At 36.6% G+C, this 14,739-nt stretch overlaps 1 protein-coding gene across 5 annotated transcripts in view; it reads left to right on the top strand.

The window, feature by feature from the left end:
- Positions 1-14,739, top strand: part of LOC6646738 (zinc finger protein 184) — a 58,501-nt gene that overhangs the window by 14,655 nt on the left and 29,107 nt on the right. For all 5 annotated transcript variants that reach the window (XR_006954138.1, XM_047010625.1, XM_047010623.1 and 2 more), the window contains exon 2: positions 6,672-9,094. Coding sequence is in view for 4 of the 5 variants with exons in the window: in XM_047010625.1 (XP_046866581.1) it covers positions 6,678-9,094 (2,417 nt within the window). In the remaining variant the exon portion in view is untranslated. The remainder of the gene's footprint in view (positions 1-6,671; positions 9,095-14,739) is intronic.

The raw sequence follows: 14,739 nt of genomic DNA, 5'->3' as shown, positions 1-14,739 counted from the left end.
GGTATATATACTCGTTTAGTTAGCGCGCAGAAACTAATTGTTCTAACTTTTTGCCAGGCACCCTTCTGCCCCCGCAATTTATATAGAACTGATTTTAAAAACTATAACAGCTAGAGACATTAAATTTGGTATGCCTAATAGCTTAATCGAATTAAACCGATTTTCTCGAATATTAACAATGTTCAAGTCACCAAATTTGGTATGTAGACTTGCTTAGTATACGCTCAGATTATAATTGTTTAAATAATTTGCCACGCCCACTTTCGCCTCCATAATTTAGAAGAAACCGATTGCCTTTCGCATTTTGTTGACTATCGTAATCAAATTCGGCAGACTTATTAATCTTTTATATTTTTTACCAACCTACCAAATATTTTTGTGCGTTCGTGCTCGTATGTTTTTGTAAGGGTGGCAAATTTAATAGACATTTTCGAAATGTAAAATATTTTTCACTTGGTGCATGGTACACCGAAGTCGGCGAGACGACTTACTTCTTTAGTATACCATACACCCATACCCATAGTGTGAAATGTTATACCAAAATGTATGTAACACGCAAAAGAAAGCTTTTCCGACCCCATAAAGTATATACATATATTCATCAGCATCAACAGACGAGACGATCTAGCCATGTCCGTTCGTCCGTCCGTATGAGCACCTAGATATCGGAAACTATAAGAGCTAGAGCCACCAAATGTGGTATGTATAGTTATCGGGTTTGTTTTAAATTTTTCCCACGCCCCCTACCGCCCCCGCAAATTAAATATAACCGATTTCCTCAACCAGTATACTAACTAGGGACACCAAATTTGTTATGTATATTTGCTAGTAAATGCGCACATTTTGTATATGCTTGAGTGAGCGAGATACTAAGATATGCTTAAAAAAAAAGCATGAGAACAGAATTTTTTAAAAATACGTAAATGCATTATTATTCTTAAATTTGAAATATTTGTTTTACTGGTGTATGGTATACCTAAGTCGGCAAGACGACTTACTTACTTCATTTTTAATTCCTTAGGCACCTCCAACGATCGTACAACATAGAACAGTTTTGTCCATCCCAAGGGTGCTCGCCAAACTACATTTAATTGGTGACTTGGTAAATTTAATATTGTTAGTTTACAAGAAAATCTGTTTTATTTAACATGCAGGTGTAGAAATGGACAAACGAAATATGCACGATTACTACGCTAGCATACATACCAAATTTTATGATTTCTCAGTCGGTATTCACGTTGGTTTCTCATTTATGCCATTCACGACAGACCCAAATTAACGGGAACTATAAAGTTCTGCATTGGACTTATGTTTTTTCATAATTAACGTTATATACATTCGATTAACAACTGGCAACTGCTGGCAATTATTGAGCTATGAGACGTTGTTAAATCTTTTTTAATGGAACAGTAGCACCAGCAAAGGTAATATACGCTTAATATACATATCTATCTGTAGTGTAATAGACATTTATAAAAATTATAATTCTGTTTAACTTAGTAGAACCCATATGTAAGCCTTGATATTTTTATAGCCAATAAACTTTGCAGTGGCAAAACATTTAGTTTTGAATGTTAACAAATTTATTTACCAAAATTGGATAAACAAAATTAAAAAAAAATATCAAAGAAGCTAACATCGGCTGTGACGTAGTTTATATACCCTTGCAGTCCTTGGTAATAATAATTTTACATGTTTGCTTTCTGCAACTCAATTCATCAATATACAAAGAAAACAATTTTACTCTCTATTTTACAATTTCTTCTTGTTCTTCCCTCATTCCCAAAGCAAAGCAACGCACGCATACATATACAGTTTATGTAGCGTTGCGTCTGTGTGTTATGTTCCAATAGGTTTTTTTTTCAAATAAAATACATACAAAATATCAGATGCACATATATTTTAACTCAATACTAAAGTTCATACTTTCTTATACAATTAAATACACAAGATATGAATAATAATACATATGTACATACATATTTCAAAATTCAAAAAACAAACTAAAACAAATTAAAGGTTTTTTAAAAACTTAATTGTTATTCTTCAAACTTCATATGGTATTTAATCTGTTTCACTGTCTTCAAAGATCTTTGCACGTGGGCGTTTTGGGGGAGCAATAGCTTGATCAGAAGATATTTCTTCAACATAGTTTTCGCTATTGGATAAGAAACTAGTTGTGGGACCTTGTGGTTCTTCTACTGGTTTATAATTGCAAAATCTGTTATCAATTTTTGGTGGGTGATTTTATTAAGCTCCTTTTCAATTTTGTAATAAGGTGCTAGATTAATATCTATTTCCCTTATTATTTTGCTGGATCTCTCCAGCGAAGGATCATTAGTTGTAAAGAAAGATTTAATTTTCTCAACCAAACCTTCGCGTTATATAAGCCTAAATTTCGCGTTGTACTAAAACCCCTAATTTTTCCAAATCGCGTTATATCGAAAACGCGTTGTATAAGACCGCGTTATACGAGGGATACCTGTACTGACGAAAGACGTAGTACACAGCAAGCAGCGCTGCCGGCAGAGCTGGGAGCAGAGCCGATTATTATATTGACTGTAACTTTTGATATATTTATCCGATCACATTCAAATTTTGAGATCTGGGGTTTTATATCCAATATTATCACATATGTAAATTTCATAGCATACTCCAATTTTCATGAAAATGTTTCTTCTAGTTCTTCTAGAGCTATATGATATAGTGGTCCGATCCAGATGTTTTTCATACTTTATTTTTCCCGGGTAATAAAAAACACCGAAAAAAAATTTCAGCCCGATAGCTCTAACGACGGCTGAGTAAAACGCATATGCACAGACGGACGGACGGACGGACAGCCCAACAGACGGACATGGCTATATCAACTCAGCTTCTCATGCTGATCAAGAATATATATACTTTATGGGGTCGAAACGTCTTCTTCTGTGCGTTACAAACATCTGACCAATTTTATAATACCCTCTGCAAGGGTATAAAAAAAATCATATGTGCTTGCAATAATAAACCTGGGTGGAACTGTAATTTTTCAGTACTGTGCTTTTATAAATTTGAAGAGGGTATATGAGTGTCAAAACCTGAGGCATTGTTTATGCATGCATTGAGAACCAGAGAGAACACTCTACACATACCTATGTATATGTAATACACAGACGCAATAAACTTCATTTTTGACAAGCCGCAATACCAACAGGCTGACACGGACATGAAACAGGGCGGACAACACGATGTCAACACTGTGGTGGTATTGGGTGGTAGTAAATGGGTATCAAAAAAGGTTACAAATGTAGGAAAAAACGGGTTTAAATTAAGTAAATTGAACATAAAATATCAAAGAAGCTACGCTTGCAGTTCAATTACATGTTCAAAACTGTTCTTCTGTAACTTGATTCATCTATCCACCGACCAAACCATCAAATTATTAGTCTGTCCCTTTTTTATACCATACACCCATAGGGTGAAATGGTATATTAAAGTCGCCAAAATGTATGTAACAGGCAGAAGGAAGCATCTCCGACCCCACAAAGTATATATATTCTTGATCAGGATCAACAACCGAGTCGATCTAGCCATGTCCGTCTGTCCGTCCGTCCGTCCGTCCGTCCGTCTGTCCGTCTGTCCGTATGAACACCTAGATCTCGGAGACTGTAAGAGCTAGAGCCACCAAATTTGGTATGTAGACTCGTGTAGTATGTAGAGTGATCAAGTTTATTTCAAATTTTTGCCACGCCCCTTTCCGCCCCCGCAATTTAAAAAAAGCGTTTATCTCAAAAACTATTCCAGCTAGAGACACCATATTTGGTATGTATATTCGCTTAATAAATGCACACATTTTGTATGTATAAAAATTTTGCCACGCCCTTCTCCGCCCCCGTAATTTGAAAAACTTGATTATCTCCCGTATTTTTTTATGCAATCAAATTTGGCACACTTAAATTTAATACTAATAACTAGCAAAATACCAAATTTGATCAAAATCGGACAAAAAACAGTCGAGTTATGCATATAAACGTTTTTCCATAAGGCCGGAGTTGGCCGTTGGCTGGTGGGGGCGCTAGGGTGCTCGTATGATTGAGTGACCGAGATACTAAGATATGCTTGTAAAAAGCATGTGAAAATGCATTTGTTTGATAAAGTTGAAATATTTGATTTACTGGTGTATGGTATATCTAAGTCGGCGAGACGACTTACTTACTTCATTTGCTATAATTGCAATTTCTTATTCTTCCCTCGTCCGCTTTGCTAACTATTTGCATGTGAACACGTCATTGATTTTGAGCAATGACATAGTAGGCTGATGGCATCGCTGTCGGCAGCGTTTGAGCAGAGCCTATTTATATTGACTGTATCTTGTATCCGATCACATTAGATGATTTCATATGGATACTCCAACCTCCTTCACCTATTTTCCGTATATCACTGATATAGAGATCCGATCCGGGCGATTTTCATACTTGATCTCAAGCAAAAATTTTATTTCAAAATCATTAAGATGGCTAAGTAAAACGCATACTCATGCTGATCAAGAGTATATATACCTTTTGGGGTCGGAAACATCTCTATAATACCCTATACAAGGGTATAAAAACTCGCACAAGAACCAACTTTCTTTTTGAAAGTTTTCCTTTTTTTTTTTTTGCAATTATAATGAATATTTTAGGATATTATACTTAAAAGAATTATGGAATTCAAGAAAATAAATTTCCTCATCGACTTCAATACGCACCCAGTGGAACAAGTATTTTGACCACATATATTCGGCTAGTCGAGACAAGTCCATATAGAACTGCTCTACCGTCTATATTAAAGCGATATCCTCCCAGATGGGTAAAGCTGCAACGTATATGGGTAAACAGTGCATATAATTATAGTCTATCTCGTATACAGCCGTGACAGCCAAACAGTGACATTTACCAATAACTTTTTTAATTTTTCATGCTATTGTCATAAATATTAATATTTCTTTATGATAATCCGTCGAAAAAAGTCGCTTTAATCAATAGTCTTTCTTTCTTTGGCGAGCATATTCGTCGATACTGTTCCCAAATTCATCAATTATTTTTAGTCTGAACTAGTGTTCTCGGTTATCAGTAACTTGTTCGAAAGTTTAGTTTTATTTAAATAATTTTCCGCTTTGAGTTGGCAAAGCCTGTCTTATGCGTACGGCAAAGAAGCCGTTTTTAATTCATTCTCAAAACAGCCTTAAAATTATTGAATTAATGAGTATTAAGGTTATATATAACATAACGAGTCTCTCGGCTTTTAGCTTGACTAAATTTTTTTGGAATTGTGTCGTAGTTTAAACTACCCGATATTTTAGCTTACAATAACAGAACTGATATGCGGTTACTCGATCTAGCTCATCGCGTTTCTTGGTTGCTATCAAATTTAACCTTGAGAACCTGGGAACATAATTCTGATTGCTATGATAGATATCAAGAGTATTATTATTCTTATTATTATCAGTTTAGGATATCAATCTAACTATATTTTACAGGCACTGGTAACTAAGGTCTTCGACAGAATTACCTTCTTTGATATTTACGCTTCAGTTTGAATTATCAACTACTTTTAGTCTTGAAGATATGGTAGGGCCATTACAAATCTTTATTCCTCTGCGAAGTCTGCTGATGATACAACTTGGAAGTTCCCGAAATACCTATACAGACAACCCGCATTCCTAAAATCTTAAAAATTAGTAAGATTAATTGACCTCAAGCCGGCTGAAACCCAGTTTTTCAAAACGTTCGAAATCTTGACAAACACAAAAAAAATTTTTTTTGTTTATTTGTTTAACTCGAAACATTTGTAACATTAAAATTCGTAACATTTGTAATCCATTATTATACCCATGCAAAAAAGGTATATTAAGTTTGGTCAGAAGTGTGCAACGCATAGAAGGAAGCATCTCCGACCATATAAAGTATATATATTCTTGATCAGCACGACGAGACGAGTTCAAATCGCCATGTCCGTCCGTCTGGATCAATGCAAACTCCTCCTAGACCGAAAGAGCTACAGAGCGTTGTATATCTCGGATTCAGCCGGATCGGATGACTATATCATATAGCTCCCATACAAATAGCAAAGTCACGAACAGTGACTTTTCTTAATAACTTCATTATTTTCTGAGCTATTATCATGAAATTTAATATTGTTAAGTTAATTACACATATAAACGACTATGCAAAATTTGATCAAGATCGGGTGACTATATCATATAGCTCCCATAGGAACGATCTTTCGAAAACAGTGATTTTGTCAATAACTTCGTTACTTTTGAAGCGATTGCTTTTAAATTAAACATTTGTTAGTTTAATATATCTGTTAATGACTGTGCCAAATTTGCTCCCATAGGAACGATCGGTGGAAAACAGTGACTTTGATCAATATCTTCGTTATTTCCTATGCTAAGATTGAAGGCCGTTCTTTCGGACACATTAGCCCTTTTAACTTAAACGTTTTCCCACTTTGATGGCTATTGGTAAAAAAAAAGTTTCCAAAAAAGTTACAAGGGTATACAAACTTTGACGCGGTCGAAGTTAGCCCCGGCCCTCTGGTTGCAGCTTTAATTTCTCCCCTGTTAAAGTTCTCCGTACATTAAAGCAAAAGTTTATTAATATATATGTATATTAATGCAGTGTTTTTATTATTATTTTTTTTTTATTCAGATAATTATGAATTCGGCCGACTTAGACGACACTCATCTGTGTATAAAGTGTAATGGAAAAATTTTTGGACTGGCGAAATACATTGATCACCGTAAACGTAACTGTTCGTCTGTGGAAAAGCCAAACGCATCAAGTACTACTACAAATGGTACAATGACGAGAACGTCACCAATAGTTAGTCGCAACCACTTGGACCACACATACGATAGTTTTCATTTCGTTGAACCAGAACCACCAAGCAATTTTCTACAAAAAGCTGCTGAAAGTCACGACGGAAAGTCATCTAAATCGTTGACAGAGGCTTATGATATTCCATACGAGTTAGGCGCTGATGTGTTCTTTTCATCCTTGCAATTGCAAAGCGTTTCAACTGGTTGTAAGACTGTACCAGGTGGTCGGGCCGAGATTGGAAGATCCAAAGAGGAAGACTGGCATGTTCCCCGGGGAGATCCTCTTCTCAAAGTATTAAGAGAACATGACGATGCGGTATTTAAACCTCTTAAGTTTGAACATGAGTCCCCAGAGCTAAGTGATGAGGAAGAAGAAGACGAAGATCCCGATGAATTTGGTGAGGAGGTTGAAGAAGATTATGATATAAGACGACACTCGCCACCTACAGTTCCAGCTACGCATACTGGAGGCAAGTGGAGGCCAGAACATAGGCCCCAACTGAGGCATCCCCATATGGAACGCATTTCACCTAATTGGGATGAGCCTGGAGATGAAACGTATGCTCATCCACCGGCGGAATATACTAAGGGAAAGTGGATTCCTGGTAGCAAGCATTTGGAATATCGCGAAAACCATAATCTCACTAAATGTGAACAATTAGATGACAGCTTTTGGTGTAACATATGTTGTCGTAAATTAAAAAGTCGTGCAAATTACGAGCAGCATTTAAAAAGTAGCTTTCACTTAAAAAGGGCAGAAACAGAGTGCCAACTAGCCCAAGCCACTCTTGGAACTGAGCTGACATTAAGTAAACAGTTTTCTATTGAGCTTCAACGGTCAAATAAAGATAGAAGTCAATTAAGACAGCGTCGGTCTAGTCGCCTCCGGTGTAATCTTTGCCGTTATAGTGTGCCACGTCAGTGGATTGGCAAGCATCTTATTTCACACTATCACTATCGACGACTTCAGCAGCAGTCTCCGGGTCTGCGACAAAGCTCGCTTCAAGATATACTCAATCACATGAGCAGCATTATAAAACAATCGCCTTTCCAGTGCATGCCTTGCCGCTTCTATGCCAACACAGAAGCAACTTTTCTAAGTCATTGGCAATCAGAAAAACACCTGGAACTTACGATTAGGCTTGGAGGAAGCTTCTGGTGTGATTACTGTCAGTTTGAGTGTAATTCGAATGAAGCCATGTTGGAACATTTTTTGCAATCAACACACAAGAGCGTCATTTCATCTCTTAATCGCTCTGTTCCGGTTTACATAGCTCAAAGAAGACATATTTACTGCTCCTGTTGTGGTATGCGCTTTCTGTATAATATACAATTGCGTAGGCATTTTTCATCGGAACATCCTGGAGTCACGCCCACCGGAAGTGCTGCTGATCATTATCAGTGCCGTTTTCGCTGTCAATTCTGCCGATCAATTCATCGTTCTCGAGTGGCTCTGCAGCGTCACGAGAAGTACAAACATCAATTTATAAGATATTACTGTACAATTTGTCGATTAGAGTTTGAATCTCCAATGGAAGCTCGCCGACACCGCAGTCTTATGCAACACAGGATGAAAACTAAACCAAATAAGTCCACTTCCCAGCCACAGCAAAATACCGAAAGAATGTTTTCTAAAATTTTGGAAGACAGATCTCCAAAGCCTTCTGGTGACAAGCGGTGCATTTTTCAAAAACAGTGCAGTGATTGTTCACAAACTTTTGAGTCGCCCCAACTTCTTCGTCAACATTTGACTCAGGCTCATCCCTCTGAAAATCATCAATGCCTTAGTTGCGGATGCCATTTCCAATCTGCCCAGGCCTTAGGACGGCACACTCGAAACTGCAGACCGACACCAACAACCACTAAACAGGCACTGCATAAAATAAACTTGTGGCCTTGTGACAAATGTAGTTTTAGTTCGCAGTATAAGTCGGACTTAATCTATCATCAGTTTTACCATACTCAGGGAGAGACCATTGACAAAAATGAGCTTCTTCAATGTCCACTATGCAGTAAAAAATTTCGTAAACATTCCCTAAGAGCGCATTTACGTAATCACACGGATGAGAAGATATTTCAATGCCCCGAGTGTTTGCAAAAGTTTGCTCGGCATCACAATCTCAAAAATCACTTAACTAGTAAGCATGGTCAAAATCACCAAAGAAAACCAAAATATCATGCTAAAAACAAAGAGTTAAAAATAAATCCAAAGAAATATCAATGTGAAACCTGTGGAAAAATATTAACAAAAAAGTGAGTTTTTAAAAAAATTTATAACATTTTTTGAGTGTGTCGTTTTTTGCCGCATAAATTATTATTTATGGACATTTATTTTGTAGGTTATTTATAACAATAAGAATTAAAATTCATCAAGAAACGGCTCTTACATATATTAAAGTTAAAAAAGTCAGGAAAAATATTTTTCAGAAAATCGTACATATTTGCTATTATAAAATTTGAAATAAATAACAGCAAATGCAGCAACAAAAATGTGCATGAATAATCCAAAAAGGGGTTTCTTGCATTAATTAAAATTCTTTGCCAAGAGGATGCTTGCTTTAGATACAAAATGCAAAAACAAAACATATGACCAAAATTATAGGACTACAAGGGTGAAAAAATAACTCATTAAGTGCAGGACATTTCCGTAAAATTACACAAAGGCCCTCATGGTAGAATTGCTGCGCTGGACGCTCACCACAAAGTATGCAATGCAGTCCCACACAACCGGAGGCTTGGTTGTTTCTCCGCAAAGTGCAATCGGCTATAGTAAAAAAGAGTACAAATAGTATAGAACTGAAAGCCAGCATAAATGATAACCCGAGGGACTTGCAATCCCCCTTTCTTACCCACTGAAAAATCATCTAAAACATTGTATGAATCGTAATTTTCTATTTCTGCAATTAATTTGTTTGTATTTTCTAGAGTACACTATATGTACATTGGCCGTATTTATTTACATTCGCATCTTTTTCAACCCAATTAGGAAAATTAAATCTAGCATCTTCTATATTGTGATAGTGCTTTACAATTCGATCAGTGTCTAATGTATTTACTACTGTTCTATGTGTTTATAGCCATATCTTTTGAATATTACTTCTTCACAAACAATGAAAACGTGTCACGTCCATATCAACCGAAGTTACATAGATATTTAAATTGCATGTTTAATTTATTATCCTTGTCGAATATTCTTGCGAAGGATACTTATAAAATTTTTCTACATACCGCCCACAGGGTGAAATGAGTATTAAAGTATTATTATTGTATTTCAGTTTTAGTGGACATTTCTTTAATACTATTTGCATACGACAGTTATCATTTCTCCTACTAAAAACGACTGAGCGCAATGCACAATTACGTCGTTTTCTCATACGCAAAGAATTATGTTAAATACTTAAAATATGATAAAATGGGTTTTAAAAGCCTTCTTTATGACAAAGAAGGTGTGCGGGCACTTCCCTAATTATATATGTATAATATAATGTTGCCACGTCCCCAAATTTTCGAGCGAATGAAAGATAGTAAAAAGGCATGGACTAATTTCACATGCAGCGCAGGACAGAGCGTCAAAATCCAGCTAATGTCACGCAAGCAAAGAAAAGCTCAGAACTAAGAAGTCAAGAATTTCATAGCAATTACATGCTAACAGACAACGCGCGGTGTGAGGTAAGAAAGAACATGAACACACATCCTTTGAATGACACAGAATGCTGCCTGCACTTTGTGATGGTGATGGTGAGCAACGCCTCGTGGCACGAAAACTTGCACTAGAAGACAAGAAAGACGCTGTCATAAATATTTATGTGAGTTTTGGGAACAACAATCCGAACTCAAAAACATTGTCTGCTGATGGGATGAAGGCAAGTTCCCCATATCTATGCTGCATATGCGATTGTCTAAGAATGTTACGGCCAACGACAGACCTCTGCCTTTGCAGTTTGCATCCTCGTTCTGCAGGATACATTTGGCATCTGCCACACCCGCACTATGTTTGCCCATCGTCTTGAGAGCTTCCGTAGCTGCTTCCCTTCCTAGTTGAAACTTATAATGGATGCTGCGCAAAAGTTGACACAACACCGAATCTAACACCTGGTTGGGCCAGATGAAAAGCTAAAGCCAACAGCTTTGTTCTGACTTGCAGCTGCTGCACGGTTGATTCCAACTTTCAAAGCACTTCCCCATCTTCATCTTACGCCTTGATGATACCTATTCCGTTCAACGAAGTCAATTCCACGCCCACGTCAATGTTCGGATTCAGTCAGAACAAAAGCTAAAACGCAAACTTTTTGTCGCAAACGAGTCTGCCAGCAAATCGCATTGCCATTTCAATGAAAAGGATATGCTTCATTCACACGTTTTTCACAATTTTTTTCGTGTCGCACGATAGTCAAATTTATATCGCTATCGTAAATTGAGGTCTATAATTATAAAGTATTAAAAAATATCCTGTAACAGTAATATTTCTTCCTAAATAATAATCTATTAAATAATAATGATGAATGTTGAATTTCTAATATTGGTTCTCCTTTGCCAAAAAAGTTGAGTACATACTTGAGGTCTTGCAGAGTGCATACAAAGAACAAGCAATAAAAATTAATGCTGCTACTCCTGTTACTCCGTGGTTGTGTCATTAAATGCGCTTTACGTATTTTTTCTTACAATGAAACGCGTGTATGTATCGTCCAACAAAAACAATTTATGGTAACTTCTACAAGTGAAATGGCACATTTCGTCCTTCGGCGCTCTCATTTGCCTTACTATCATTTTGTTGTATTTGTTGTGGTTGTTATTGCCATTGTTGCCATTGTTGCAGCTATTCAAACTGCACGGTTTCACCTACCGCGAACCCACCAACTCCGTCATTATTTGAAATGCAAGAGAATGGTTCCGGCCGTTTTTTCTCGCATGGCTGATGTTCTACATATGTTTCATTGTGCTGGTAAGAAGAAATTTGGATTGGGTGTATAAATACTGTATTTAGAAATATTTTATTAATGTAAACTTAAAAAGAAATTTTTTAAAATACTGAGAAATGTAGTAAAATACAAATATTTTTGGCAGTTCTCGGTAGAGGAGTTGTCTAAGTGGCCAAGCGGAAACATTTCGACTCGAGCTTGACAAAAAAAAAGGTTTCTCAAAAGTACATTTAAATAAAAGAAGTCGTCTCGCCGACTTAGGTATACCATACAGTAGTAAAACAAATATTTCAAATTTATAATAACAAATGTTTTTTTGGCAGTTCTCGGTAGATGAGTTGTCTAAGTGGCCAAGCGGAAACACTTCGACTCGAGCTTGACAAAAAAAAAAGGTTTCTCAAAAGTACATTTAAATAAAAGAAGTCGTCTCGCCGACTTAGGTATACCATACAGTAGTAAAACAAATATTTCAAATTTATAATAACAAATGCATTTATGTATTTTTAAAAAATTCGGCTTGCATGCTTTTTACAAGCATATCTCAGTATCTCCCTCACCCAAGCATTAGCGCATTAGCGCCGACACCAGCCACCAGCCAACGGCCATCTCCGGCCTGATGTAAAAACGTTTATATGCATAGCTTGGCTATTTGTAGTCCGATTTTGATCAAGTTTGGTATTTTGCTGGGTATTAATATCAAATTTAAGCATGCCAAATTTGATTACATAAAAAATTACGGGAGTTTTTTAAATTACGGGGGCCTAACGGGGTGTGTGCGAAATTTCTTTTAAGCAAGTACACCTGCGAACACATGCGGATACATGTTTCGATACTGCGACTTTGAGTGGCTCTAAAACCCAGGAAAATGCATTAATCGAATCCAAATTTTTACAAAAATCCATTAATAAAATATAAAATAAAAAAAATATTTGTTTTTTTTTAAATTTATTTTTCATTATCCCCTCTTTAGCTCGAATAATCCAGAAAAAACTTAAAAATGAGCAACTATCCATTTTTAGCAAAAGTATGTAAAAATTGTTAACTCGCTACCTAAAGGTCAAGATTTTCGCAAATCCGCGGTCCACTTTTTATTCTTAATTGACCCTCCAATTTGTGTGAAAGTGTTTTGCAATTGGTTTCATTTTTTGTGAATAGTAATTTGTTTAGAAAATAGTCTTTCTAAAGACTTTTTGATGTGATTAACCATTGCGATTTGCTGTGTTAATTTTTTTAATTTCGTATATTATTTTTATATTTTGTTCTTTACCGAAAACATGTGGGATATCAAATGGGAAAACCAATTTTTTTTTGGATTAAATTTGAACAATGAGGCAGAATGTTTAATATGTCATCGCGTAATTGCCAAAAAATATAAATTCCACCTTAATCGTCACTTTTCCACTCATAACGTGTCCCAGATTAAAAACGAAAACGAGAGATTAAATTTATTTCATAAACTTAAACCACTAACCATAGAACACATAGATGGGACAAACTCATGATTTTTTGATTGCAAACGCTAGCCTAGTCATGGAACCCCAGAGAACTTCGGGAAAACCCGAACGCTCGTACTCTCAATGAGAGCGTATAGTGGGGAGAGGGCCAAGCAGCTACGAAAAAATTTCAGTCTAGCACAGACTACAGAACGACGAAGGCAGGCCTACGTCGCTTGTGATTTCGTTCTGTCTATGTATGTGTACACTCGTCGGTACATGCTCAGGCTTCGTAGTGTGTGTGTGACGTGAAGTTGTACAACATCGCATTTCAATAGCTCGCTCGACCAAAATTTTTAATTTTCGACAAAACAGCGACAATGCGAATAAGAAATGCCCCTGTGGAAAGAATATCAAGAAATATTGGCATCAGCTTCGTATGTATCCCGGTGGCTGTGCTGATAGAGTGTTCGCTTGGAAATAGGAATGTCCATGGTTCGATTCCCATTTCGAAACCGACCATCAGGTTTTTTTGTATTTATTGATAAAACTAATTTTATATAGTCTATAATAAAAAAGTAAATTAAGCAAAAAAATACAGAAACAAATATGTAAATCAACGAAAACAAAACAAAATTTTAAAATAGAGAAAAACCTTATTTAACCCAACGATTTCGAGTTGGGAATCGAACCAGGGACATTCCTATTTCCAAGCGAACACTCTATCGGTACAGCCACCGGGATACATACGAAGACGATACCAATATTTCTTGATATTCTTTCCACAGGGGCATTTCTTATTCGCATTGTCGCTGTTTTGTGGAAAATTAAAAATTTTGGTCGAGCGAGCTATTGAAATGCGATGTTGTACAACTTCACGTCACACACACACTACGAAGCCTGAGCATGTACCGACGAGTGTACACATACATAGACAGAACGAAATCACAAGCGACGTAGGCCTGCCTTCGTCGTTCTGTAGTCTGTGCTAGACTGAAATTTTTTCGTAGCTGCTTGGCCCTCTCCCCACTATACGCTCTCATTGAGAGTACGAGCGTTCGGGTTTTCCCGAAGTTCTCTGGGGTTCCATGACTAGGCTAGCGTTTGCAATCAAAAAATCATGAGTTTGTCCCATCTATGTGTTTTATGGTTAGTGCTTAAACGTTTGTTTTATCTCAAAAACAATAGAGTTCGCCAATCTGTTATAGAAAACGGTCCAGACAGTGACTCCGAAAATGTGCAATTAAAAGAGTCTTTTACCATTGCACTAGCACTAGCTCGAAAATGCCGCCCATTCGAAGACGGTATGTTTTTTAAAGACCTTTGCTTGGAGGTGCTTGATATTTTGGGGCATAGGGACCAGGAGTCTTATAGTTTAATAAACGATACTCCTTTATCAAGTCGAACTATAACTCGCAGGAGCAAGGAAATAGGCCAATACTTACACTCAGAACCTAAAAAAAGAATAGAGGGATGTGCCTTCTTTTCAATTTGCTTGGATGAAAGCGTAGATGTTAGAAATATAAGTCAAATGGTTATTTGTGTT

Source organism: Drosophila willistoni (genome assembly GCF_018902025.1).
Source record: "Drosophila willistoni isolate 14030-0811.24 chromosome 2R unlocalized genomic scaffold, UCI_dwil_1.1 Seg167, whole genome shotgun sequence".
Lineage (NCBI taxonomy): Eukaryota > Metazoa > Arthropoda > Insecta > Diptera > Drosophilidae > Drosophila > Drosophila willistoni.
This window is presented reverse-complemented; position numbering and strand designations above follow the sequence as displayed.